Here is a 27,949-nt window from a genome sequence, read left to right on the forward strand (position 1 = left end):
AAATCAAATTCATTTAAATATGCTACTGATTTACACTCTATAAAATACACTATAGATTTGTGTTGGAAATGAAAAGCCTTCTAACCATTATAAAGATCTGGAAGAGCAACAGTAGTTCAATTTTCTTTCCATCTGGGCCAGAGCCAAAATTTATAGCTGACTTTCAGGAGAATATAAAAAAAATTACATTAATTCAACATTTCAGGTCCAAATTAGCAATCTTACTCCAGACTCATCCTATCCTTGCTCCATGGTTCAAGAGTTGGTCTGGTGACAAATACTAAACCCTGGGCTACACAAACATTTTGAAGGCAGAAAACATAAAAAAGCAACAGAGAAGGTAGCAATGACCTTTTTTCAGATCCCTTTTCCTTCCTTTCATAATTCCTTCAGCCAACTCATCTATTCTCCAGTAGCTACCTTTTAAAACCATTAACATCCAAAGGCAATGAAATTTCTAAACTGCAGTTGTTGACACAATTTCTACTCCTGAAGCTACTTCATCCCAAGTTCATCACACCTAATTGTAAGAGTCTGATTTAGAAAGTAAATGAGGCTTGCCATTGTCTGAGATATTATTTGTGCCAGTGTTTTACAAATTAGAAGCCACTCTGCCTCTCTACTGAACAAATCTTTGAAGATATCTCACTGTATACAACCATACTTGCTATAAATGCAGTTTTAATCATGAATTCTTCTATGCTTGAAAGATAATTTTAAAGTATTATGTTATTATATTCTTAAAGCAAGGGAAAGAAACTAAACATGCTATTGCATTCAACATTTTTAGCAATCTCTTATTTTCATTATAAATTTATCAGTAGTCAAATATATAGATTTCATAGCTTTTTTCTTTTTTACTTACGTTGGAAGTACAGCACACTGCTTACCTCATGTTTTAAATCTATTGTAAAGTCTGACTTGAGTGGTTCACTTTTCAACTTAGTTGCAAGCCTGTACAATTAAAGATGAAGACATTTACTCTCTTCAGAAAGCGTATTAAAAAAAATAATCAATCATTCCTGTATGCAGCAAAGCATGGCCAGTATTTCTGACCAGCTATTTACAAGAAAATATATATTCTGCATATATTGCCTCAAAAAACAACTTTTGTATTACTTTTTCCAAACTTTTTTTTTTTTTTTTTTTTGCACACAGAGCAATGATGTTAATATCAGTTCACAGCACATACATTTTCACACATTTTTCCTGCCTAAGAAGAAAGGTTTTATCTGCAGAAGATAAGAACAGTCTGGCACAATGTTTTCAATGGATTTAAGCTGCAATCAGTATCAAAGACAGCTCAAAATTAAAATCTGAATTTAACTTTGCACACTTAACCTTTCTGTGCACTGTAGGCATACATACATCTTTTACATAAAAGTATTAAGAACGTATTATGTTTGAAATCATAACTTATTAAAGTAATAATAGCATCTAGAAAAACTATGATTTCTAAACGTCATTGCTATAAATAAACAATTCAGAAGCAATTAAAAATTCAATTCTTACTTGTTAACGAGCGGAATGCTAAGTGCCCAACCAGCAGCAAAGTCTGGAAATTTAAAGACTGTAGGATTTTCAGCAAAGGCATAGTGGTGAATTATTGTAGATTCTTCATCATGTAATGCTTTACCTAAAAACCACTCCTGTAAAGGAACATACGAAACAATTTTGTTCATCTACAGCATCCTTTTAGCGAAGATGATGACTGCACTCATTCTGAATAAAGCAAATCTGAAAACAGAAACAAGGGGTATATATAGTTCACAATAAAACAGACAAAAATTGTACTTGATAAGAAATGAAACTAAAGGCAGTTCTCTAAGTTCAGAAGCACACTATTTTCACTCTGGATTCCACCTGTTCAAATTAGAACCACGGAATGGTTGAGGTTGAAAGGGACCTCCAGAGGTCACAACGTCCAGTCACCCTGCTCAAGCTGGGTCAGTCAGACCAGGCTGCCTCCCAGTGCCATCTGTTCCAGTCTTTGACCACACAAACTGACTACTGATTAGACAGGTCAGTTAAAAGCACTGCATTGCTTTCAGAAACTTTCTATATATTCATTTCAAATTTCCATCTGTCTAGATGTTTCTCTACTAGGGAAGCTAATAAGAAAAGACATTTAAATACCTTGACTTTCAAAACAGTTAAGATGTTCTCTAGTATGCATTTGTAAAGCTAAAAACAAAAACAAACAAACAAACAAAAAAAAGCAAAAAAACCCCACCAAGTATTATCTTTATTAGTTTTTAATGTGTGTTTAAGAATTTACCACTGATCCTGACGTATCTGAAAATATTTAAGAAACTTAAAAAATATTTCTTTAACATTAGTATAAGTTCTCCTAATATTTCTGGTTGGAATGGATATAGAATAAATACAGCTCTATATTTTTGCAAAAAAAAAAAAGACTCTAATAAACATATGTATTAAGAATTGCTGTTCATGCCTATGAGTACAACTGATGAAACATAACTCTCAGTCACCTTAATGGTTATATTAAATCATTCAAGTGTGCAATTTTTCACAAAAGATTCTCTTTCTCCATACTCCCCACCATTTTTGATATTTCCCCTTGTTTAAACAGGTTGCTGTAAGCAACAACAAAAAATATCTAACTGGCACTAGCACATGCTTAACATAGAGCAAATAAAGTTTATACAAAATTGAGACTAAAGGGAAAATGTTCAAGTAAAGGTACAGTCCCAACATTCATCCTCGCCAAAAATGTCTAACAACTAAGGGATCCCCCTTCTCAGCAGCCACCCTCCTACATCCAAACAAATGCCTGCTATTTAAATTGTGCTTGATTTTAAAATTCCCTAGAGCCAGTGAGGAAAAACGAGTGAGATTTGACCAAGGTGGTCAAATTGGTAAACAGGACAAGGGAAGCCTGCATACATCAGCAAACTCCTCCAGCCAAAATCAACTGGCAGGACTACATAGGCATGACTGCCCTACAGGACATTCTAGCATCCATCTGGCTGTCTAGAAGGCAATAAAAGACAGGAGCTGCTGGGGATACCAGCCTTGCCACATACACTGAGCCAAAACTATGGAATGCTGCCTGCTACAAGAACTCCATCTCTGCAAGGACCCCGTGATGTGCCCAGCCTGTGGCTTGGCCCCATACAGCAGCTGTGAGTTGAAGACAGTGGAGTCAATCCTTGACAAGAATCCTGGCTCTCCAATGGAATGATGAAAGTGTAACATGGTTAGCGTATGTATGCATGTGTGTGTGAGGTATTGAGTGCTTTCCCCCAGATTCTGCACATTTCCCTTCTCTACTTTGATCGATTAGTCTCAACAAAACCAAACTGAATATAGCTTGTACTTGACTAGTTACTTCTTAAGGCAACAAATGTTGAAAACTTGTTTGCTTCCATAGTCCTCATGTACTTCCTCAGGCTGAGTGCTGTTCAGGAGCCAGTTGAGGAAACAGCCACATTTGAACTGACACCATCCAATAGATGAAAAATATCAGGATGAAGACTTTTTCCACTAGTTTTTAAACATCAGTTTCATATGAGATGCTACCTGGTACTTATTTACTCTTCCTTTCATTCATATCTTCAATCCTAACAGATCCTGTTTTCATATTCCTTTACTGGAAGGATTCAGAAGAGTTCAGTGGAATGATTTAAAAAAAAAAATGTTGGGAGATGAAAGAGAAGAGGCAAACATTAATTTTTATGCATAGAGGTGACTGCCTAGAAAAAAATCAAAGTAATTCTTTAGAAGCTTTTATGCAAAAGAATTTTGAAACCTTCTAGAGTCTTGAAGATTTTGAAACATTCAAAACACAAACATTCTTTTTGATTTCAGAAATAAGTAATAAATATTAATATTTTCATGACAGTACCACTGCAAGACCATCATTCTGCTCTGCTACAGAGTGAAATCCTTTATCTTTACTCTAATTCAGTATGCTAATTTTTTACATTCATAACAATTTATTAATTTCAAAAGAACCTTATTTTCCTCTCTCTATAAAATACAGCATATTAAATGCACACATACACCCTTCTCAGGCTTTCACAGGGTACAGTTTCTAGCAAAATTAAGGCTCAAATAAACACACGAAGGCATTCCAGTTTAGTGCTCAGCTTGTTTGCTCACAACATTGTTTATTTACTAAACTGATATGCAGAACATGCTGATTTGTGCAGGCTGCATTTACAAGATGAAATCAACTATACACTAAGGAACTTATAAAGTAACTTACATAAGGAATGAGAATAATCAAATTGCATACAGTCAAAAAAAGTTGATAAAAAAAACAAAAAGGATTTACTGCAGTACAGGTTATTACCACTCAGATAACTAGTTGCAAATCAACATGATTCTACCTTGTATCCACTTACTCACAAGCACCATGACAACAGTGCCAAATTCATCTGTCCAAGACTTGCGCCTAAGACAGAAGACAGGTGGTTTCAGCTTGTACATCCTTGCTCTGCCTTCTGAGTTGGTAAGATTCTCCAATACAAACTGCTTATTTAGACATCTTTTATACATTTTACTATCAACAGCTATTAAGTCATGCTGCCCATCAGCCTGTCATTCTCCATGTCTTTGGGGCTGCAGTTTCTCATTCTGTTGGGATGAAAGGAGAGGCAAATACAATTTGGTTTAACCTTGCTGTTGCTTCTCATTATGAAAGCACAGACTGAATCAATTGGCTGTGGAACCTTAGTATCACCTTAGTATTAGTTGAGGTTGGAAGAGAGCCTTCTACTCAAGCAGGGACACCCAGAGCAGGATGCCCAGGCCCACATCCAAGCAGCTTTTTAAGATCCTCATGGAGGAGGATCCACAGATTCCCTGCTCAACTTGTGCCTCATCATCCTCATACTAAGAATTGTTTCCTTGTGTTCAGACACAGCTCATCATCTGAGTGCTGGCCTTGTGGTATTTATGTAAATCAGATATTCCTCGATGTTTATTAGCTTTATTGCAGTTAGTAATGTCCTTGGTTACCAATACAGGTACTCTTACCATTCCTCCATGCTCTCCTATGGTGCTTCAACACATTTATTTTCACTCATATTACATTCATATCACTCTCAAAAATGTTACTAAACTCTACATATTGAGACTGAAAAGCTGCAGATTCATCAGCTATTCACACACCCCTTTTGGACCTTTTATTGTGATTAATGCATACCAGCTTTTTATTATGCTGCTGCTGACATGGAAGAATGAATTATGAATGAGCTCATCCTAGTCTAGCTCATCTTAAATTATGTAAACAATGGATATTATTTTATATAAGGAATCAGTTATGGATTGTCACACTAAAATGACCATTGCTCTGTACAAAAGCAAAACATTTTATTTCCTTTTTAAAGCAGGCTAAAACATAATTTGCTGTTGTAAAAGGATTTGCACATATTGCATAGGAGATATTAAAACTGGCACGCGAACAGCATCTAGAACAGATTTTATGTTTCTTTTCAAAAAACATCAATTGGGTGTTTTCTGAAACAGGAATAAGTGGATATTTCAAAAGCTTGAAAATACTCAACACATCATTTTGAAAACTGTGTGTTTAGAAAGATATCTAAATTATTACTGTTACTATTTTAGGAAAGAATTGTATGAAAATATGATAAAGTCATAAGCCTAAAATAGAAGCAAATATTCTACACTGAGACCTGAAGCAGAGTTCAATACTCAGTCAAGGTAACAATAAGGAAGCAAAGCGTATTTCTCAGAGGTTTTGGCTTCTTCTATTTCAGGCAAAAGGACATTAAGCTGTTTTTCCTTTTCTGAATACTCAGAACTCTAAGTATTAGCAGCTTTCTTATTAGTTGGCTCATCAAATTTACTTTGCTCCTTGGTGACTGCATTTTTCATTTGTTCTGTAAGTCTTTTGTTGTTCTTTCTTTTCAAGCATGTATGTTTTTCTCTCCTCTCTTATCACTAATACAGCTCAGAAGGAGAATGCCAATATAATATGATACCATACTGTATCAGAGACAGACGAGTAACAGTCATTCTACTTGATGGTGATCAAAACTGATGACAGGAAAAGGGGAGGAGAACACAGCGTAGATTATATCTATCTTTTTACTGTTGCTACATCATTTCTGGGATACACACAAAGGCATTCTTTTTTTCTGCTCAATTTTAGCAGTTCTCAAAAGCTATACATGTTCTTGTGGTTCTTCATGTTAAATACTTTGCTCGCTCTCAACCTCAGCATCTGTTTGGACATGTATTTTCCAATGCCTGGAGCTACAAGCCATACAAGCGGTGTTTAAAAATTTAATTCTTGTCAATATAGAATGTTTCATAACATGGAACTCTGTATTTCTTACTTAAAAGTAAAATGACTCTTCCCCTCTGTTTCATCTAAAAATCTATTCAAGCGCATTAAAAGAAAGTTAAATATCTAATTTTTTACTTCACCTTAGAGGTGTCAAATCTTCTAAGTATTTCTAGCAGCTTTACAACTTGTATTCTTGTATCTTCTTCACAGAAGAAAATCCATGAGGAGTTCCTACCATAGGCAACAGAGAAACTAACAAAAGAAATTAACATTTACTACGCTTTATTGGCTTATTAATAGAATGATAGATTCAACCCCCATAAGTACTTTGCAATTAAATATTCATTTACACACACATAAGCTGTTACTATTAACACAGAATTACATTCCTGAACACTACAGTGAATGGATGAAGATACTGCCTCGCTGCTACCTATTTTTATAGCACTAGCTATTCTAGAAAGAAAGGAACAGACATACATAAAGAATGTCTACTCAAAAAAAACCGTAAGTATATGCACTACTCGTATAGCCATCTATAAATTCAGAAGCATGTACACAGCAGTTCCAATTACCATCCCCTCTGTACCTCACCTGTCTCCCAAGGAGCCTTGCTATTGGGCATCAAACACTGCAACAAACCTGAAACTGCCTAATGACACCCTTTGTCATGACTGCTTGATATGATCATAACTGTCCCCAACTTAAGACATTCATTAGCTCTTTTAATACAGTTATACTACACAGAGTGAAGGGAGTCTCCACCTTCCTCAAAGCTAACACTAATCTTCATACTGATTTCCTTACTCCTTCAGGAAATTCTCATCTTTTATTTATCAGCTATCCTGTTCGAATCCTTCCACAACTTAACAAAAACTACCTTTCTTCTGTGTCTTGCAATGCTATTCACTGCTTTCTGTTTGTGATGCTCAATTTGCTCAGCTATAATAATTAGAAGAACACGATTCATTTATCCTTTCAGTTTGCAAAAGCATATAATTGTCTTCTCACCACTGAAGTCTAGGGCAACACTGTCATTCAGGCAACAAATAAATTATCATCAGCTGGGAAAGCCTATTTAATTCAGCATTTCCAAGCAATTCCTTGTAAAACATGCCAAACAAGTACTTGAATGAGTATCTAATACCATCATATTTTTAAATATGCACAGTACTCAGTGCCCTGCAAAGACTGAAGGCTTTGATGCACAGCTAGAACTTGCAAAATGGGCTGATCCCCTTGAATCTCTCTTCTTTACATCTAAAAAATCTAAGTGTTATTAGCCACAAAACACAAACGTATTTCTCGTATGTGTTTATTCTGTCAAAAATGGTATAAGAAACAGACACAATGAACTCGATATTCCAGAATTCTCTTTTAAGATGAAAATCCTCCAATTAAGATTCTTTGATTCCTGATGAAATTTCTTCTACTTTATAACACAGAAGAGTATCTGTATTTTTGCTTTTAGGTTTTGCTCTCTTGCAAGAGCTATATGCGCAAACTTTTGCACTGGGACATAATTCAAAAGAGGAGACATTAGGTCACTGAAAGAAGAGCTAAGAAAGAGAAAAAAATAGATGACATAGTTGGAACATCATCTTCCAGTTTTTCAATTTACTTCAATTCTCCTTCTGCACCTTCTCACAGCTTGTATACATATGTATTACAGATAGCCACTACACAATCACCATTTTCATATTTCTGCACATAAAGAAAGCAATGGAAAGCAGAAAAGAGAAGGGTATGAAAATCCTGTCCTGTTATCAATCTGATGCAATAACGGCACATCAGAGGAACAATAATATTAACTAAACTAAACTAAACCTCAAGAGGCTGCAGAGCCACTGGCGTTGGTTTTAAAGGCAATTTTTAGGCAAGGTTTAAATTTTCCTAACTGCTCAGTTTTTAGTACCCTGAAGCTTTAGAACTTTCAGAAACAAGAATCATTGCTTCCTGACTATTTTCAACATCCTACCACATAAATGCAGCAAGTCTTCCTCAGAGCAATTTGCATATGCTAAGAAAAGATATTTGAAATTATGTCCTCCGACCATACTAAGATGAAAAAAAGCTTCTAAAAATACATTAAAACCTACATCTTTCCTCTGCAGAGGAGTATTACCTCTCCGGAGCACAGTGAGCAACAAAAGATACGAACTAAATACAAATATTATTTACTACCTTTTTAAATCATTTATCCTCTTCATTCAGTCAAGTACTGAAAAGTCTAAGGTTCTGAAACACTTCTCACAGACCTTGCACTGTGAGCAAAAAGGAAAATATACACATTTGAAAATGGTTTCCTGTTGACTACCTTATTTTTCTAATAATTTTAAAACCCATAACTATTTGAGGCAGGTAGTTGTTCAGTTTCATTATATTATTTCCTCTGTAGCTTATGTCTTATGTCTAGAACATCCTCTTCTGATTTAATGTAGCTTAACATAAAATTGTTTTGGAAAAACAAAAAAAAGAGCAAGCAAGTGAAAAGATAAATTAGCAGCTCTGATCTAAAAACTGTTGTTTTTGAAAAAAAAACAACCTTAAAAATATCTGAAAATAACCAGCATTAATTACACTTACTCTTTCATTAGTGGTAATATGGTCCATGCACCTTCATGCCTGTCCATCTGATGAATAAGCAGCACAGTCGGTAATTCCTTTAATGAAAATAAAAATAACCTTGTTAAACATAAATAATATACACTTCTTTTTCCTAAGCACCAATTAATCTTAAATAATAATAAAAAAACTATTCTGGAATGCCTACTGGGTTTTTTGTTACTTTTACCAACATGCAGACCTGCAGAACAAATGACTTCCAGTGTTTTGAAACAAGGTGACCTAAATGCTGCTCACAACTCATGATTTCCTAATTCTCTGTTAGATACTTAGCTAATACACTATAAGTAAAGTATTTTGCACACAGCCCATGTAATCAATTAAGGAACATATCACACTCATTTCCTTATCTAATCATAAAACATCATGCTATGAAGGGAATATCTAGAGGCTTGAAATGTCACCTGTGGTATCAGCACACTGAGGGCTGCAACAGCTGCCACAACACTACAGCTGTAAGTGCTAAATAAAAACTAAGCAATGCGTGACTAAAGGAGTCAGGTCTCCAACCAATTCAGAAGCACTGACACAGCCTCCTACTTTAAAATCATGTATGACGTAAAATCATAGTATAAAATGCATCTTTAAAATAATTTAGAACGACTTATACAAGTTGTAGTAACGGGGATGTTAGTGACAGGTTCAGTTTTCAAGGTAAATCAGCAAGAGAACTGGAAACATAAATTCTGATTCTTGAATCTAAAATTAAAAGTCATCCTCATCTCTACTTCTGTTCTGTGCTCAGATGCCTGACTACCATTTTGAAAAAGTACCAAGCTTGCTTCAGACTTGATATGCCATTTCAAAGGGCTCAGGAAAAGGCCACAGCAGCACTCAGTTTTCATAAATCAAGAGAAAAATGATGCGTATGCATCTGCCTTCAGATGATCTTATATTAAAGGAAAGATTAAAGCATTTAGCCAATCACAAGAAGGTAACAATTGCAAATTAAAGTGAAGTGTCTCTGACTAATTTGAGGTGCAAGGCAGAATGTCAGTACTGTTAACAGTACTGTTAGTACCGAAAGTACTGTTATTCATTTTCCTATTGTATATTATATTGCAGTCCTCAAAACACAGCTTCCCTGCCAGCCAAGTGTACTTAAATGTACAACCAAAGCACTGATTCCTGAGTGCCCACACACTACATCCAGCTACTCAGCGTCTGGGAAAATAGACGCAATAAATATTTGTATCTGAAAACACATTGTAGGCACTTTATTGCATAAGGACTTATTTTACATCTATTTTATCATCAAAATAAAGATTTCTGCAACAATTTATTTGTCTGAAAGAACAGTAATCATCACTGCAACCTTTTCACGTGGGAAAGATGGTGGTAGCCATTGATTTTGATTTTTTTTTTTTAAAGCCATTCTTCAACAATAACTGGAGTAAATTTCAGCATGCTTATTACAAGCTCGGAAATTGCTCGCATGCTGCCTATTAGAAAATTAATAAGAAGTCTGCTGAGGTTTTTGTGATTCAAAAAGGATTTACTTGATTCAGTAGTCATCAAGGTTTGTTTCATTTGCCTTATGGTCACAACACTACAATATTTCCCTCAACTGCTAGTATAGATAGGTCTCCTGCAGTAAACTGAAAAAGGGTCACTCAACATGGAGTTTATAAATGTGTCTATGTTTTCCTCTGCCATGAAATGCATTGACATCAACATGCTTCAAATCTTGTAGATGAAAACTTGAATAGATCATTATTCAGACTACCAGGACATGAGAAGACTCACAAAACCACTGAAACCGGGGGGGAAGGTTGGGGAAATATATATATAAAATCAAAGTTCAAAACGTTTGCCTATCAATCTACAATCCACAAAAAGGAGGCTATAAACATAAACCATTTCTAACTTAATAGATTTTTATACTAGACTGGACTTCATGTTTCAAAGACCAAAAGAAAGGCTGGAGTCTTCCATTAGCGCTTGCTAGCAGAGGTGGCAACTGATTTTTTGAACTGGACAATATAAAAAGCTAATTAACTTCATTCTTGTAATTACTGAGTTTTGAACAATATTCAGAGGTCTTGCCACGTTCAAATGAGTATCATAATTCATAATATCTTACAAAAAAAGACATATTTACTAGAAGAACTATAAGAAACATTCTAGGAATGAATATGACAGGTACATTTTGTGAAAGTGAAGGGTTTATTTGACATAAATAAATCCTTGCAGCTGGAAGAACACTGTTCATAGGAAGGAAATGGAGGTATATGGTAACACGTTACCAAACCAAAAAACAATTGATCTAATAACACTGGGAAATAAAATAATTTAAAGAGATGTATAAAACAGATCTGTTCTAATAAAAACAAGGTTCATGTTGATATTGAGGAAAACCTAGCCATAAGGACAAATTTTTCTATCAGGCAGGACTAAATGTAATACAACACTTCACTTAAATATAATCCCTTAAATCTCATTAAAACTACACGATCCCAAAAGACTGACTAGTCTCAGCTGGAATAAGCTTCCATGGGATGGGAAGCCATTAAGAAGAGAGAGCAGGAGCAACGGTTTTCAGAATAGAACCTAAAATTTGAGCAAGAAATCTGCATGTTGAAGCAACACATGCAATACAGATTGCACTGCACTGATGGTATTTATTTTAAAAGATCTCAAGCAAATTAAGAGTATATTCTTCTAAATATGCTGATTTTCTAAATATACAGATTAAATAACTAAGTTGCAGTGATCAGGAATTACTTCCACTGAATTTTATAACCACAGATTTATTATGCTTTATAGTAAAGTAAAACATTGAACAGTTCAGACCTACTCCAATACTCACAATCATTCAAATATTCTAGCTGTAGAGTTTGATATAGGTTGTAGGAAAGTATGCCTGTTCATTTGTGGGACACATCTAACAAGGAATAAAATGTGGAAAGTACTACCACAGCCCAAAGAAAATGGAAATAACTCTGAAAAATGTTTCTATGTTATAGTATTTAGAATTTCTTTCAGGTGAGATACAGATGTCAGAACTCATAGTGGGAACTGTATTGCAGAACAGAGAAATATTTAAGGACGTTTTTGGACAACACAGCTTCACTTAGTTTCTCCCAAGAATCTGAAAACAGATGTGGAAGTAGAGTTAGTGAGAACTCTAGAAAATATTAATCCACCCATAAAAGGACTGCATGCCCCACTGGTAAATTAAGAAACATAGAAAAAATACCCTCTATAAAACCTATGAAAATTGTTTGAAATGAAAACTCTATGAAAATTGTTTCCTGCAGACGACCAAAGCATGAGCAAGAACAATTTAGAGACAGATCATTTCAGACAGGAATATGGTGAATATACATATTAAAATTCAAGCAAGCTATTTAGCCTCTTTTCCCCCCCTTCCTCAACACTTAAGCAAGGAAATATTTCAGTGCATTGAAATAGTGCAATGCTGTCATCAGTATAGCCTAGGTAATTAAAAGCAGCAGATTCTTAAAGCAGTTAATGCCATACTCAACAGCAATTGGCAAATGAACAATAGATACTGTGGCCACGAATCAAAGGCACAGTAAAGCTGAGATAGGCACCAAGAGGCTTCACCAGGTTATAGAGGCAGATGCTACAGACAGATATGGTCAAAGAGAGCTGGAAACAGAAAAACAGAACCTTCTGGAAGCACGAACCTGTCAGATAACAAAGGAACTGAACTTCTGATGTGCAGGCCAATGGTACAGGCCAGCTGGCATCTAATCATACATCGAATAATAGATAATAAATAAACAAGAACACAACGATGGGATGTTCCAAACATTCGTCACCTGTTCTTACCCTAGCCAAAACACTTAAAGACTCTGAACTGGAAACAAGCAGATGGACGAAGAGACAATATTAAGAAAAATTCAATCAAGACAAAAGCGACACAAACATCGCCTCAAGCAGTGAGGAGGTGTTCTATGTACATTTCCACATTCATGAATGTACTTGTACCATTTAAACTGATATCAATCATCTCTACACTAGTAGTTGAACTCAGAAACAGGCATGTACCCTACAACAGGTTGCACAGGTACGTGTTCAAAAGAACAAGTCAAAATCTCAAACATTCCTATGAAATGGTACAAAATACATGATTTTGCTCAAAACAGTAAGTCTAATGGTAAAAATACTGCATGCTTCTGTAAAGCAGTTTATACATCCCATCATCCATTGCTGATATGAAAGTATGTGATATTCATTTTTGCTTTTCAATACTACACAGCATCGTTCTCAAAATCTTTTTCTTAGATTCTTGTTTTTTACATTCCTTGTGAGCCCACATCTGGAGTACTGTGTCCAGTTCTGGGCTCCCCAGTTTAAAAAAAGACAGGGATCTCCAAGGAGTCCAAGTGGAGGGCCACAGAGATGATAAAGGGCCTGGAGCATCTCCCATGTGAGGAAAGGCTGAGTAACCTGGGTCTGTTCATCCTGGGGAAAAGAAGTCTGAGGGGAGATCTGATTAATGTTTATAAATATCTAAAGGGAGGTGGGAGGCAAATGGATGAGGCCAGGATCTTCTCAGTGGTGTGTAGCGAGAGGACAAGGAGCAGTGGCCTAAAACTTGAACACAGAAAGTTCCGTACCAACATGGGAAGAACTTCTTTACAGTAAGGGTGACAGAGCACTGGAACAGGTTGCCCAGAGAGGCTGTGGAGTCTCCTTCTATGGAGATATTCAAGACCAGTCTGGATGCCCACCTGTGCAACCTATAGTAGGATGCTTGCTTTAGCAGAGGGGTTGGATTCGATGATCTCCTGAGGTCCCTTCCAACCCCTGCAATTCTGTGATGTTGCTGCTCTACTGCCACAATGCTACAGATGTGCAATAAAATTCTAACAGAATCTATATCACAGCATCTTCATTTGCTCTAGTAAAATGATGTACTTACCTAAAAATTATTCTAAGTATTGTTGGAGTGATTATGTTATTTACTTCATAAAGAAAGCACCTGATCTTCTTTAAATTAAAAACCAATTTTAATTAATTTTGATTAAATTTATTATTATTTTTAATACCAAAAATATTTTAATTAGTTTTAATTAAAAACAAAGACAAAAGATTACACGCTTACAGTAATAGCGGTAAACTTCAACACTTTTTAAATCACTTCTATATCAAATGCCATTCGAACCTAAAGATTTATTCTACAAAAATGTATAGTTCAAATTAAAATAATTTAGTGATAAATTATGGTATTAAATCAGTGAATAATCATTGAAACAGTTTTCATACAAGCATATAGAAGACAATAAAAGGAATACAGTAGGTCAGAAAAGGGTGAAATATAAAAGCTTTTCTTTCTTTCTTTTACTAAAACACAGGAGAAACATACATAACAAAATACAATCCGTATAATCTAAACATACCTTTCCAAGATCTGCAGTCTGTTTTAAAATATCTCTTTTTAGATCTTCTGCTCTCTTGGAATGAAAGGAATTGCTTTGACTCTGGATGACAAAGATAACTTCTTTTAATTCTGTGAACCAGACAATAAAAAGGTTTCAAGACAAAGGTAGTTATTTTCAGTTTTGCTCCCAGGGCACTAAAAACCCAGGTATGTGTGGGGGAATTTATTATAAAGGAAGCAATTTCTTTAGTTACAAACATTTCATGAAATAGTAAAAAGGCATCATTTAATATACACACACACACAAATCTGGAACAGTCTTTTAAAGGATTAACTTAATAAAAAGCATGACATGAGGATGAGATCTGAAGTAACAAAGAAACTTAAGCACACAATAACATTAGCCACGTTAGACCTATAACAGCACAAAGTTGCCAGTTAAATGCTTTTCTGCTTTTCCTCAATATCTTTTTCACTTCATTTATTAGTTTATTCTCTGAGATAAACACTGAGAATGTAAAATTGTGCAGACGTCATAAGCACTGACATACAGCTAAGTTTAGATTTCATTTTTGCCCATGTAACATTCCCTCATACTCTGACCCGCTCTACAAACTACTTCAGAAAACCTTCACAATAAAATCATATAAATAGCAACTATTGACTATCTAGCACTAAATCTACTAAATTACCTATGCAGAAATTAAAATCAGTGGAAAAGTTAAAATTACACTTAACTGATGCTACTGAGTGCCAAACGGTTAAATCAACATGCAGAACATTAAGAATATCCCCAGAGATAAAAAGCAACAACTAGACAGTATACAATTACTGCTGTAGTATCAGTACACTTACAGATATGCAAACAGCTGAATTACCTTCAGTTTTACTTACAGTGCATTTAACAGCTGTGATATCCCAGCAGAATTTTTTCTAAGAGTAATCTAACACCCAATTTTGTACTACTGCTTGAAACCCACATAAATAGTTTCCTCTCTATAGACACTTTAAAATACTTCCTAAGAGGAAATATATACAGTATTAAAATATCAATGAAAAGCATGTATAATTTAAAACTGCTTATCATACACATAAATTGTTTCTCAGGTTGAGAAATAGTCAACCGAGCAAGACAAAAAGCAGAGTCTTTTGGAAGATTAGTAACCAGCAGTCTCTGATGCACTGGTTTTATTTCATTGTCTTCTTTTGTTTCTCTAAGGCTTTTCCATATCTTTGGAAAACATCTTTGATGATCTCAAATGCTCACTGACTGGAAAAGCAGGTTGAGTTCACAAAGGAAAAAAAAAACAAAATTAGGAAGCAGGAAGGTTGAAACTTTCTGTGTCTTAATATAGCTATATCTCATTGCTAAGTGGAATGGAGTGCTAGTGAGCTTTTAACAACGTGTTATCAGAGCATGCACTGACTGTGCAACACAGAATCATAGAATTCTTAGAGTTGGAATGGACCTCTGAGGGCCATCTAGTCCAACTCCCCTGCAGTGAACAACACTCAAGTTAAATGCTGCCTTGACTTCCCAAAGAAAGTGAAGTCACTACAGTAGTTCCAATCAACATGCTGCTTACTCAATGATCTTTCCACTCCACTGTCTTCACCCTATACTGTAATTAGCTCCACTGATTTTCAATACCAATGCCCTCTACTTCATTGAAACAATGATACATATTCAATAAATGTTCTCAATTATCTACTCTGCCCATACACACCAACAAAATGTTACATATGTTCTCAGAAATCACGATGAATATTAAACTCATGCAAAATTTTCAGCGAGAAGTCTTACTCCCAGGATCCAACCATTACATTTCAGCATATGACAGATGAGTAATTGCTACACTTACTTAAAATAGTCTTACCTCAAGAACAGACTTGCTTTTGTAATTCAGATATGCTAAAAGCTGAAAATAGTGTTGGTCAGCTATGTAGTCTATCACTTGGGGTCAAATGTACCCACCATTAAAGTACCTATATGCCCATCTGATGGGCAAAACTTTTTGCCAAGGTGTGGCAGTGGTGATCCAACACTGGCAGTGCTCTTATGGTTGGGCAGTAACATAACTATGCAAGAAGCTCACTGAGCAGCAGCCAATCCTGAAAGCAGCATCACATGCTGACCATGAGAACACAAAGTTCAACTGTATTACACACTTGTCTTCCCAGTGATTAAAACATCAGTATTTTGATACTTGTCTTCCAGGTCTAGGCTAAGGACTTTTCCAAAGACCTCTAAAATCTCTGACAGGAAGACTACAGATAGTAACTTTGCTTCCTTGGCACAAAAGGCACAGCTTATTTATAAGAAGACAGAATTTTCTTGTATAACAGTTTGAAAAAGATAAATGAAAAAATCACAGGAATTAAGGACCATCAAGAAAAAAAAACACTGTCCCAAGTCCTTTTATTTTACAGTATCCACAGAACTGCTTGACAACATACATATTAGAAAAAAATCTTTCTTAGGAAGAGGTAGGGTCTCCATTAAAAGAAAGATAGAGAACATAGGTAATGATGCATCAAATCCATCAAGTCCAGCTTATTGTCCTCAACAGCAGCGATAAGAAACATGATGTGGGAAAAGTGCACAATTTTTACTTACACAGTGCTGCTCATACCCTACCAGCATCCACTGCATTAGGAAATGCTGGAAGATAAATAACTGCCGGTCTCTCCTTCCATCTCTTTACAGACTTGTCCTCAATTGAAAATATCAGTATTGTCTGCTTCCACAACCTACTGTTGCAACACATACCTAAAATTTGTTACCTAACACATAAAATACCTTCCTTTGTCTGCTTTTAAGCAAAATAAAATGAAACAACAACAACAAAAAAAACAACAAACCATAGATGATAGTAGATACATCACTAAGGCTTTATTGTAGCACTTCTAAGTATAAGTTTCCTAAGAAATGGCATTATATAAAAAGCAATGAAAACAGAGATTATATTAAAAGTTATGGCAAAAGCAAAAGAAAAAAAAGTTTGTCAATGCATCCCTGGATGTTTCATGAAGTGAGAGACAACAGGTCTGGAAGGAGTGATAAAAACCACAGTGAGAACCAAACAGCAACAAGAACCTGGCTGTGCTATGAGATTCAACAGAAAGAGATGAAAGAACATGGAGAAAGAGGAAGGGATTTTGTTGGACACCACATAAGGAAGGGCAATCTGGAAAACAGAATAAAAACCTTCTACTAAAAGGCCCTGACTTTTCAATGGTAAAATGGGAGATCACTGGGAAAAAGGATTTAATTATTTTCCATGAGAGTAGTTACCTGCACTAGGGACACAGCTTGGAATTAAATTCAAAGAAGTCCAACACAAAACAAACAAAAAAACCAAAAAACCCAAAACTTCTCAGTACAATTAAGAGTTCTATTATCAACTCCAGTACAAGCATCATAAATGTTTCTGGTGGCCATCTTTGATGTATGAATGAAATCCCAAATTCTCAGAAGCTGCTACAACAGAAACATGATCAAACTGCCTCTTTTTAGAACAAGATGATCTAGGCATTCAACCTAGTATGAGTGAGAAGTACCACTGCAGTTCAAATTTATTCACTATTCAGAATGCTGTTAGTGTTTGACATCTTTCTTTAAAACTTGCTTCTGGTTGTAACAAGTAATTTAGTGATTCCAGTTACTACAATTACCATGAAAACCTGGCAGATTTGGTAGCATTCAGTATCATATCAAATTTTTAGCATGAAAACTGACTTTAAAAAACCTGTCTAATACACCAAGTTATGCATTAATTTCATAGTGCAAGTGCACACTTTGAGAGAATAAACTTAACTGCAATAAAATTTCAAATACAAATGCAGATCAGGAAGCATGTTTGATGAGGCTGTGTGAGCAAGGAAAAACATATTTGGGAATCAGCAATTAACAATGCTGTTGAGCATTTAGTCACTGTTCACAGTTACTTTTCAAAGTATGACTGTATTTTATTTATACAGAAAAGATAGCCACTTTAAAAATAGACTAAAAAAAAAATTGGGATGTGTGAACTTCAGTACCAGCTTAGAACAAGTTTGCACAAAACAATTTTACTTACCCTTGCTCCTTTTACTCACTGTTCCACGTTTTTCTAGACTTCTAGAAGGGGAAAAACAGAAAAAACATACTGAGAGAACACTTATCTATGACTCAGTTTATATTGGAGCTCTTAACACTAACAATTTCAGCTCTTTTTTTTTTTTTAATGTGTGATCACGTGATCAAAGCATGTGACCAAAGCACAAAGTTTGGAATAAGAAACTGTACAATATATACATGCATGTATAAAAAACAAACTTCTACTCATGTGTGATGCACTATCAAACATCCACTGAAACATCATTCTTAAGAAAAACCCAAAAAGCAATTTATGTCAAAACAGTAAATATGAAAAGGTTGGGATTTACTCAGGTCAGGTATTACATACTGGTCCATCTGTCACACAATTTTAATAGACTATGTTTAAGGACTGGCAACAGTGGCATTGTCCTTGTATCAGTAACTGGGAAACAAAGACAGAAAAAATATCTCTCCATTATATTGAGCTGCTTCTCAGTAACAGAGACTGGGTGGAAATGTATTATTTAAGAACTGATGACTGGGGGAGAGATAGCAGACTAGAGAAATAGCTTTACACTTCCTACAGAAATTGTAGGAAGGAGAGTCTCCTTTTACTGCACAGTGCCTTCCTGCTAGCACCTCAGTGCTTTTGTTTGTCTGAATGTGAAACCAAAATTGTCTTTATTAATTGTATAAGTGTGTTCTTAAGATTTATCTTAGTTCAAGTGTCTTGAGTCCTTCACACAGAGAAATACTGTACTTAGCACTATTCAGGAGTAAGCCTTTATAAAGTTTTCCTATCCTTGTGACAATTACTTAGAAGCTTGTTTTTTCTCCCCATTTCTTTTAATGCCATATCCATTTAACCCTTTTAGTTCTGCTTGCATCAGGTGATTTTTCCTTTGTCCAGGTCTGATTTTACACTGAGATATATAATCAGAAAAGCAACTATATACACATTGTAATCTATGAGTAGAGCAGTAACTAAGGTAACATACACACCAAAGTAAATTTCTCAGATTACCTTCCAGAAAAGACACCTACATCACAGGAGAAAAAACAATAAAATTTGCTCCCTCAGCAACAGACACAGCAACAGAATCCAGGCCAGAGCAAACTGAAAATCTAGCCATCTCTGGAAGCCACGAGGTAAACTCACTATACATAGGATTTACACACATTCCACTCTGAAATAAAAAAGTAACAATCTGATCCATACTGTGTCCAGTTCTGGGCTCCCCAGTACAAAAAAGACAGGGATCTCTTGGAAAGAGTCCAGCGGAGGGCCACAAAGATGGTGAAGGGCCTGGAGCATCTCCCCTATGAAGAAAGGCTAAGTGAACTGGGTCTGTTTAGCCTTGAGAAAAGACGACTGAGAGGGGACCTGATCCAGGTTTATAAATATCTGAGGTGTGGCGGCCATAGCGGTGAGGCCAGTCTCTTTTCAGTGGTACGTGGAGACAGGACGAGGGGAAACGGACATAAGCTGCAGCACAGGAAGTTTCACACGAATGTGCGTAAGAACTTCTTTGTGGTGAGGGTGACAGAGCACTGGAACAGGCTGCCCAGGGAGGTTGTGGAGTCTCCTTCTCTGGAGATATTCAAGTCTCGCCTGGACGCCTACCTGTGCGACCTGGTGTAGGGAACCTGCTTTGGCAGGGGGGTTGGTCTCGATGATCTCTAGAGGTCCTTTCCAACCCCTACAATTCTGTGATTCTGTGATTCTGTGATCCTTTGCCCTTGGGTTCAGAAAAGCCTTTCATTCTAGGCATGGAAAACTATGTATTCAAATGAGTCAGCATTAAAATAATTAATTAGATAAAATAGATTTATATGCCAGACACACATTAGACACCAAATGCTACCGAAAAGACCCTAAGCACCCTTAACATTTTATTCAAGTGGTAAAGTAATTACACCTTAATGTTGAATTGAGGCAATCAGTAGAAATCCAAGTCACCTGCACAATTCTCACCACTCCAGATCGTTTTCCCTAGCGTGCAGCTCCTCTCAAACTGGAATGAGACAGCACTGGCATCTCACAGAGAGAAAGATGTAAGTAATGAAAACAGGATTACGTTATCCAGGCTCCCAGATATATGATAGCACATCATGAATTTGCAATGGGATCTTTTTAAGTCATGAAAATTACTGTACATTCAGCAATCATCATTAAGAGCAAATTTAAAAACATCTCTGACCACACTTCTATTGCATTTGATGCAAGATCAAGTTTAGATCAAATCTAGATTTAAATGGCTTTTCTAGATTCTAACTCTTGATTAGTTCCACTATTTCTGATTCTTCCTCTTTAAATCTTGTTTATGTATACACACACATCTGCTACAAATGTGTACATATGTATGTGTGTATTTCATACGTATAAAAACTTGTATGTAGAAGCTTGTTAAAGGATATGCACACACACATACACAATTCCCCTTATGCTCTTCAACTGAACAGTAAGACTACTTCTGACTATTCGTTCTTCTAATCTATTAATCTAAAATTTCATATGCAAGCTTTACCTGAGATGTGATATGGGTAGCAAAAAGTCATTCAGTCAATTGGACAGCCATATCCCTTTCAATGCACAGTATATTTAACAAAATAGTGAAGAAAGGAAAACACATCTCTGAAGTAATAAAGGTTATGTGTTCAAAATGATTCTGGTTAGATGTAACAGCACTACCTGCCCATAGAAGCTATACAAAACAGCAAAGTTTGCCGTTTTTTTTTTTTACCTATAATTTTCTAGTGGACTCCTCTGCTAATCTTGGAAAAACAAAATAACTTTTCTCAATTATTATTCTGTTCCACATCAACACACAACTCCCCCCCCAATTATCTTAACAAAAATGTCAACATAAATCAGAAAACGCAACGTAAGGAAGAATCAAAGGTGGTAAGTTTATTCCAGTAGTACCGAGAGTCCATGAGATAAGGTAAGATGGTAGCAATGCTTGAAGACTAGTGTAACATGTACAACGTGTGTCCCACAAAAGATATCTTATGTCTGACACACCAGAAGGATGTCAAGTGGCAGTTCATATTACTAAAGTCACTGATCAAACTAATCCATGTCATGGATGTAAACTTTTTGCACATTTATAGATGAATTTATAACGTCTGTAAAATGTTTCTGCTTTGGCAATTAAAATTTATTACCTGCAGCACTGGTACTTCAGCTTTATCTTCTGCATCTTCAAGAACTACGCTTAAAGCAAAAGCTGAAAGAAAAAGCAGACATTTTTTTCAAATTATAGGAGCTCGTTTTCATACTTGACAAAGCTCTGAAGCAAAATTATTTTTTTTACTTTAAACAATACTATTTTGATGATAACCATAATGAATATTCTGTAAGAATCTGTGTTTTTTCTACCTGGCAATTCTACTCCCGTGCATCGCTAGGAAAAGAAATCACTCTGATGTGAAGCCAATTTATCTTGCCTTCAAGCTAGGTAAATCCCATTAAAAAAAAAGAAAAAACACATCAGTTCAGTCATTCATTCACCTGACACCAGCATAACGTGCTGTCACATAAGGATCTGTATTCCTCTGTCTTTAGGTTGAAGTTCAGATTATCAAAATGGAATCACAGATATGAGATCACTGATGTAAAATTGTGTCAAATATGAAGATGGTTATTTTGCATCTTGAATGCTCCCTCTGAACAAGTTCAGCTGCTGACATCTCAGAGATCCAAACAAATATTTAAAAAAGAAGAAACCCAAAAGAGCTAATTTACACAAACTTAGTATCATCTAAAAGCTTTTATACTGACACCACCCTGTGCATGTATTTTTGGATTGCGTTAGACAAAAAATCATAAGAAAGGGTTTTATAATTTTTTGGTTGCTTTCCTGCTGATGTAGTCTCAGCAATTTGTCTCAGTTTGCTCATTTGCAAAGCAGTAATTCTATTTTAAATAAGAAAACCTTTCTAAGATTCTTCATAAGGATTCTTTTTCTTAAACTTACTAAAGATATGCAAATTAAAGCTAATTGCCATCACTTGAAAGGAACTAAAGATCCTATTAATCATGATCAAGTACATAATTTTCTTAAAAACTGAGAAAAATACAGCATGTTAAAACGAAGTGCTTCACTGCAATTTTAAATTATTTACCATCTGAAACTGATTTCAAAGTGAATAACTAGCAACTCTCAATTCCTTAGGCTGGAAATCAGAAATATAGGGAAGGGAGAAGTTGTTCAAAGCCTGTGATGCTCCATCTCTGATTACCTACAACGCTCTGCTCTTCCAAGTGGAGGCTGAACTTCGTTAAATACGTTGGAGTTGTGTAACATGGTAGACTTGCATTAACCATAGCCAAATTTCAACTAGCCAGGAAGAAGAAAACAGTGTACAAACAGGGGCTGTGTGCGTCACCCCAGTGTTGCCTTCATGGAATATTTTGCACTTCTATTTCAAAAGGGCACAGTAAATATTTCAATCTTACTATAATACCCCTTGCTGACAGCATGTTCTGATCACCTTCCCTCACACAAACCAGATCCACATGTTCTACTACACACAATCCAAATTACAAGAACAAAACAAAACACCCTTATTTTGGGAAATGTACTAATTACACTATATTAACATGAAGAATAATCACCCCATAAATTTGGCTTATTTGCAGAGCTGCATGTAAGCAGAATTTTCACAACATTCAGGTTTTATTACATAGCTCAGGCACAGCATACAGAAACCTCAAACAGCTATGATTGACAGGAGATGCTGCCTCTCACCATAATATTAAATAACCCACGTCACACAGCTTCTAGGGTTTATAAAATATTAATGTTCTCTATCCTTGAAACAGAACAAACAATACTCAGATAACCCTGAAAAAAAAAAAAGACCTATGCCTATTATTTTTTGAGAGCCCATAAAACTCTTCAAGAAATTATTTTAATAACCATCTTCATTTTTGCATCACAGATCCACTGAACACTTGAGGTTGGAGAGGACCTCCGATAATCACACAGTCCAACTGCACCAGTCAAAGCATGGTAAACTGGAACAGACTGCCCATTATCTACTAACATTATCTACTAACAGTTTGGAGTATTTCCTAGGACACAAATAATAATAAACTTATTGTCCTTCATGTGTTTGGAAATGGTTCCTGGGATTATTTGCTCCATCGCCTTCATTGAAGTGACACAGATTCTTGACCTTTTTAAAGACAAGCATGATATTTGCTCTCTTCTAGTCAAGAAGTGGCCATCTATCAAGAGCTGCCATGCAGTGAGAACATCAAGCACTCAGTATTAGTCAGATGCCTCCCATCAGGCCCCATGATTTCTGTATGTTCCATTTGCTTAAATGTTCCCCTAAACTGGTACTCCTCCTTAAGTCTTCCTTGCTCCAGACCCTCCCACAAGTTTTATCACAGCACTAGCACTGCTGACAGAAGGTCTTACCAGTACAGACCAAGGAGAAGAAGATTTTGAGTTCCTCATTTTCGTCCACATCCTTTCTCACCATCTCATGTCACCCATTCAGTAGCAAGCCCACTTTTTTCCCTACTGTCTTTTTTGCTGTCTTGCCTTCCACATCCCACACCTTCAGCTGGGCTTTTGTCTTCCTAAGCAAATCACTGCACACACAGTGTCCCTATATTCCCATGGTGACCTGACCTTATTTCTACCTCTTCTGTAGTTCCTTTTTGAGTTTCACCAGGAACTTTTTCATCCATGTGGGCTTCTTGCCATCTCTTTCTGCCATCCTGTATGTGGGCATGGACCACTCTTGAGCTTGTAGAAGGTGAACCTTGGAAATCAACCAGCAGTCCTGGACCGCTTCCCACATCCATCTTTCTGTACTGTTGAAGAGGGCAGCAGAATGAATAAGCCTGGCTAAAAATGTTTTTTGTTGTAGCTGTCCTTACATATAAAGAAATGTCAACACTGACACATACCATTTATTAAGCTGAAATCTGACAGTGATGAAGGTTCAGTTTCTTCATGTGCCATTATTCTTCCTCTCAGTGGTTCCAGACACACAGCTTCCCACTCTTTTCCAATGGATAAACATATTGAAATGATTCTGTATCTTTTATGTTAAATATTCTAGGAGTACACGTAATTTTTTCTCAAGCTAATACATTCTGAAGATGAGACAAGAACTGTTCTGTTTATTTTTAAACTACTGAGGAACCATTCACTGAACAGACTGCCACCATAAAGCCTCAGGATTCTTCAACAGCAATTACACTTTTCATTCAGGCAGAGCATATGAATTTATTTAGCAATGACTGTGCCACAGTCTCTCTACAACCTTATCAGCAAATCCATTATGCTCACACAACATAATTTGAGCAAAGCAGTCTTCAGAATGACACAGGTATGCACTTGTGGGGTAACAAGTCTACCAAGATGAAGTGTTCTGGCTATGCAATCTGATCTATCAGCCTGGAAAGAACCATCCTCTTCCAGAGATTTACTAGAAAAAGGATGGAGTGTAAAGAAGATTGTTAAGACCAGCTGGTGTAACACTTACCAACACAGGCAGTCAGGAAACACAGTGCCTAGGAGCCAATGACCCTCTCTAAGACAAATTCATTCATCCACCTACATTTCAATCCCAAGAAATGTCTGAAAAAAGTATGCTTATGAGCGGAGAGAGAAAACTTCTAACCACATGCATGCAGGCTGTACCGCACTAACTTGTGTTACACACACAAACTGTAAACACTGTGGAAAGCATGTTTTCTCATTTTGCATACATTACACAAGCACAAGGAGTCACAACCTATGTCTGAGAGCTTTGAGATGCTACGTTAAAAAAAAAAACCAGCACAAAAAATCAGTAACTTTTCATTTCCAAATATCACTACTAGTTCAAAAAAATGTGGGGTATTTCTTTCAGCACAGAATTCCCTATGAAGCACACCAATCTCTGCAGCTGCAGGTTTGTCTGCCAAAGTCACAATGTCCTCCAATCCCTTTGAGTTTGTTGGTGCAAGACAAACCTCAAGTGGGCCACTGACTTATCCAAGAGCGTACAAAATCTATTAAGAAGAAGAAACCGATTACCTGGTAAAAGTTCAGACTCTGTGGCCACCACCGCAATGAAAAAGGCTACGGTATAAACTGTACAACTACTCACAAACAAAGTCATCTGAGGAGAGCAAAACAAAACAGCAAGACACTGAGTATCATAATGTTGTATTTGTCACTTGGCAATTTAATGCACTGTGCACATTGATGTCCGTTAGCACACACAGCTATTCATACTGGCAAAAGCAGCCAGAAGCTGAACATGTCAAATGCCAGTCCTCCCCTCCTAGCTGCTCATGAACTGAGGCAAAGTAAGAAAAGCAAAGAAATTTTAGGCAGATTTTAAAGCTCTTTCTTTTCATCAGTCTTATCTTTATTTCCTTTGGAAGTAGGGATAAAATCAACTGAAAAAGCTGGACAACATTTCTGAATGAATTTCCACAAAAACTAGAAACTTAATCAGAGAATGAAATATAAGCAGCTTCAATTGCTAATTATTGTTCTCAAGTGTCCCATTATTTCAACTGGAATTTTGGTGAGTTAAGAGACTTGCTTATTGCACTATAATGGGGGGGGGGGGGGGGGAGAAAAGATGAAAGGAAAAAAAAATCCAAGCATTTATTGTTCAGCAGCTGCAGGAATTTGTGCCAGCAACTAAGAAAATGCAAGTAAGTACTGTAGCACTAAAATGCAATACATTGTGTAACTATGATGTTATAAAACCATATTATAAATGCAGAAGTAATCCCCTTTTTCAGTACAATACCCCTTTAAGCATAAGCGGTTTTCAGATATCTATGTGCAAAGGATGTTAAAAACTGAGTTAGTTATTTCTTTTGATTCCATAGATAAAATCCATTTCAGCAGAAAGACCACGTGCCTGGCATCTTCCTCTTTGATGGTTTGATTCAGGTCTGTCTGAACCCAGAGTCATTCCAACCATCTCACCAGGCTGCGGGTCAACTTAAATGAGCTACAGAGTTACGATTTTATGACTTCTATAAAACAAATGTTCCACTGGAACAGGTTGCCCAAGGAGGTTGTGGATGCCCCATCCCTGGAGGTATTCAAGGCCAGGCTGGATGTGGCTCTGGGCAGCCTGGTCTGGTGGGTGGTGACCCTGCACAAAGCAGGGGGTTGAAACTAGATGATCTTTGTGGTCCTTTTCAACCCAGGCCATTCTATGATTCTATGGAAATCACAGTAACAATCTGCAGTCAAATATGTTGTGCTCAATAAACAGAATACTTAAAACAATCTCCCTTCACTTCAAATTATCATTTAATGAAAAGCCTATTTTTGTTTCATTTGGGGGTTCACTGTTTCCCCCATGTCTTGAATTTTCAAAGAACGTAAGTCTACCAATTGACATGATTCCAGAGAAAATCTGCACTGCCACCGTCAGTCAAAGAGATAGGATCTTTCACAATTAGACAGCATAAGAGCCCTAGGAGGCAAAATATATTAGCTACGTGCATTTACATGCAAGTTTTTGTAACACTTCTTCATTGATGCTGCCTTAACAACATCAAAGATCCTGATAGAGCCAGGTAAAGTGAAGACTGGAGAGAAAGCAAGGGGAGGGAGTAGAGGAGGTGATGCAAGCAAATATCCAGCATCTGAAGCCTTTCATAAAATAACTCCATTTGTTTCTTTACTGTACTTCTTTAAGCTCATGAAGAAAGCAGCTGAATTCACCACGGTGAACCACTGAAAAGCCATAGTAAGCACTGTGTACACCTGTATCGTTATAAAAGATGACCAAGAAAAGCTGTGAAAGAACAGGCATCATCACTATTCCTTCCAATTGTCTGAATGCTATGCAAACAAAATCATCTGAATACATTTTCCCATTCTGCAAGATGCCACCTGCAAGCCGGATTTTCTACAACGGCTTAACTGCTAACAGACACGCTGCTTTTCTCCTGTGAAACGCAGTCCAAATTATTACTTTTCCATGGACAAAGTTGGTAGTTTTGCAAATTTGCCAGCTGAAAAACATATGGTACTTATTAAAGAGAGGACTTCAAAATTAAGTATTTTTTAAAGCAGAAGAAAGCGCTGACACTAGAAAAAGCTTCAGGCGGATGGATTCTGTAGTAAGATCTACTAAAGCAAGAATCCAAACTGTTAGACTTCTGCCTTCTAGCAGAAAGTATCTACAGAAAACACATCTGTACATAAATGCACATGGAAAATTGAAGCTGCTGTCCTCTGACTGTCAGAATCTGTCAGAAGTTACGTGTGCTATAGCACCGGAGCAAAACTACTCGCTCTAAGAGTGAGATGCAGCGTTAGGAAGAGCAATAAGGTATCAGGACTCCAAAACTCAGGCTGCGTGGTAAAATGAAAAACGTTTTACAGCCAAAAAGCCAAACATCACCCTTTACTTTGCTGGAAAACGGATGTGCCAGAACGATTATTTTTCCTTCACGCTGACACTTAACCGTGCGGCGTCCCCCCACCGCCCGCTCTCGACGCTATCTCCAACACGAGGACGAGCGGCCCCGCGGTGCTTCCCGAAGCCAAGCCGTAGTGCGGGCAGCCGGGTGCCGCTCCCACGCCCGGCCCACAACAAACTTCAGGGGAAGGGGCACCTC

The 27,949-nt window shown here is 36.6% G+C and overlaps 1 protein-coding gene and 1 long non-coding RNA gene across 3 annotated transcripts in view; both read right to left on the reverse strand.

The window, feature by feature from the left end:
- The window catches only part of B3GLCT (beta 3-glucosyltransferase), a 34,242-nt gene extending 13,733 nt beyond the window's left edge, over nucleotides 1-20,509 (reverse strand). The window contains exons 1-7 of the mRNA XM_031552113.1: nucleotides 20,492-20,509; nucleotides 18,338-18,422; nucleotides 14,278-14,387; nucleotides 8,867-8,943; nucleotides 6,421-6,532; nucleotides 1,513-1,649; nucleotides 891-954 (exon numbers count right to left, since the gene is read on the reverse strand). Coding sequence (XP_031407973.1) covers nucleotides 891-954; nucleotides 1,513-1,649; nucleotides 6,421-6,532; nucleotides 8,867-8,943; nucleotides 14,278-14,387; nucleotides 18,338-18,422; nucleotides 20,492-20,509 — 603 coding nt within the window. The remainder of the gene's footprint in view (nucleotides 1-890; nucleotides 955-1,512; nucleotides 1,650-6,420; nucleotides 6,533-8,866; nucleotides 8,944-14,277; nucleotides 14,388-18,337; nucleotides 18,423-20,491) is intronic.
- Nucleotides 20,510-21,069: 560 nt separating this feature from the next.
- On the reverse strand, nucleotides 21,070-26,432 carry LOC104917549. 2 transcript variants are annotated; one of them, XR_004158639.1, is made up of 3 exons: nucleotides 24,269-26,432; nucleotides 23,988-24,172; nucleotides 21,070-21,569 (listed from the first exon to the last, which is right to left on the reverse strand). It is a non-coding gene; the product is annotated as an uncharacterized LOC104917549 (long non-coding RNA). The 2 variants fall into 2 exon arrangements; XR_004158638.1 differs by having other exon boundaries at nucleotides 23,988-26,432.
- Nucleotides 26,433-27,949: the final 1,517 nt, after the last annotated feature.

The sequence above is a fragment of the Meleagris gallopavo genome, chromosome 1 (assembly GCF_000146605.3).
Source record: "Meleagris gallopavo isolate NT-WF06-2002-E0010 breed Aviagen turkey brand Nicholas breeding stock chromosome 1, Turkey_5.1, whole genome shotgun sequence".
NCBI classification, from domain to species: Eukaryota; Metazoa; Chordata; class Aves; order Galliformes; family Phasianidae; genus Meleagris; species Meleagris gallopavo.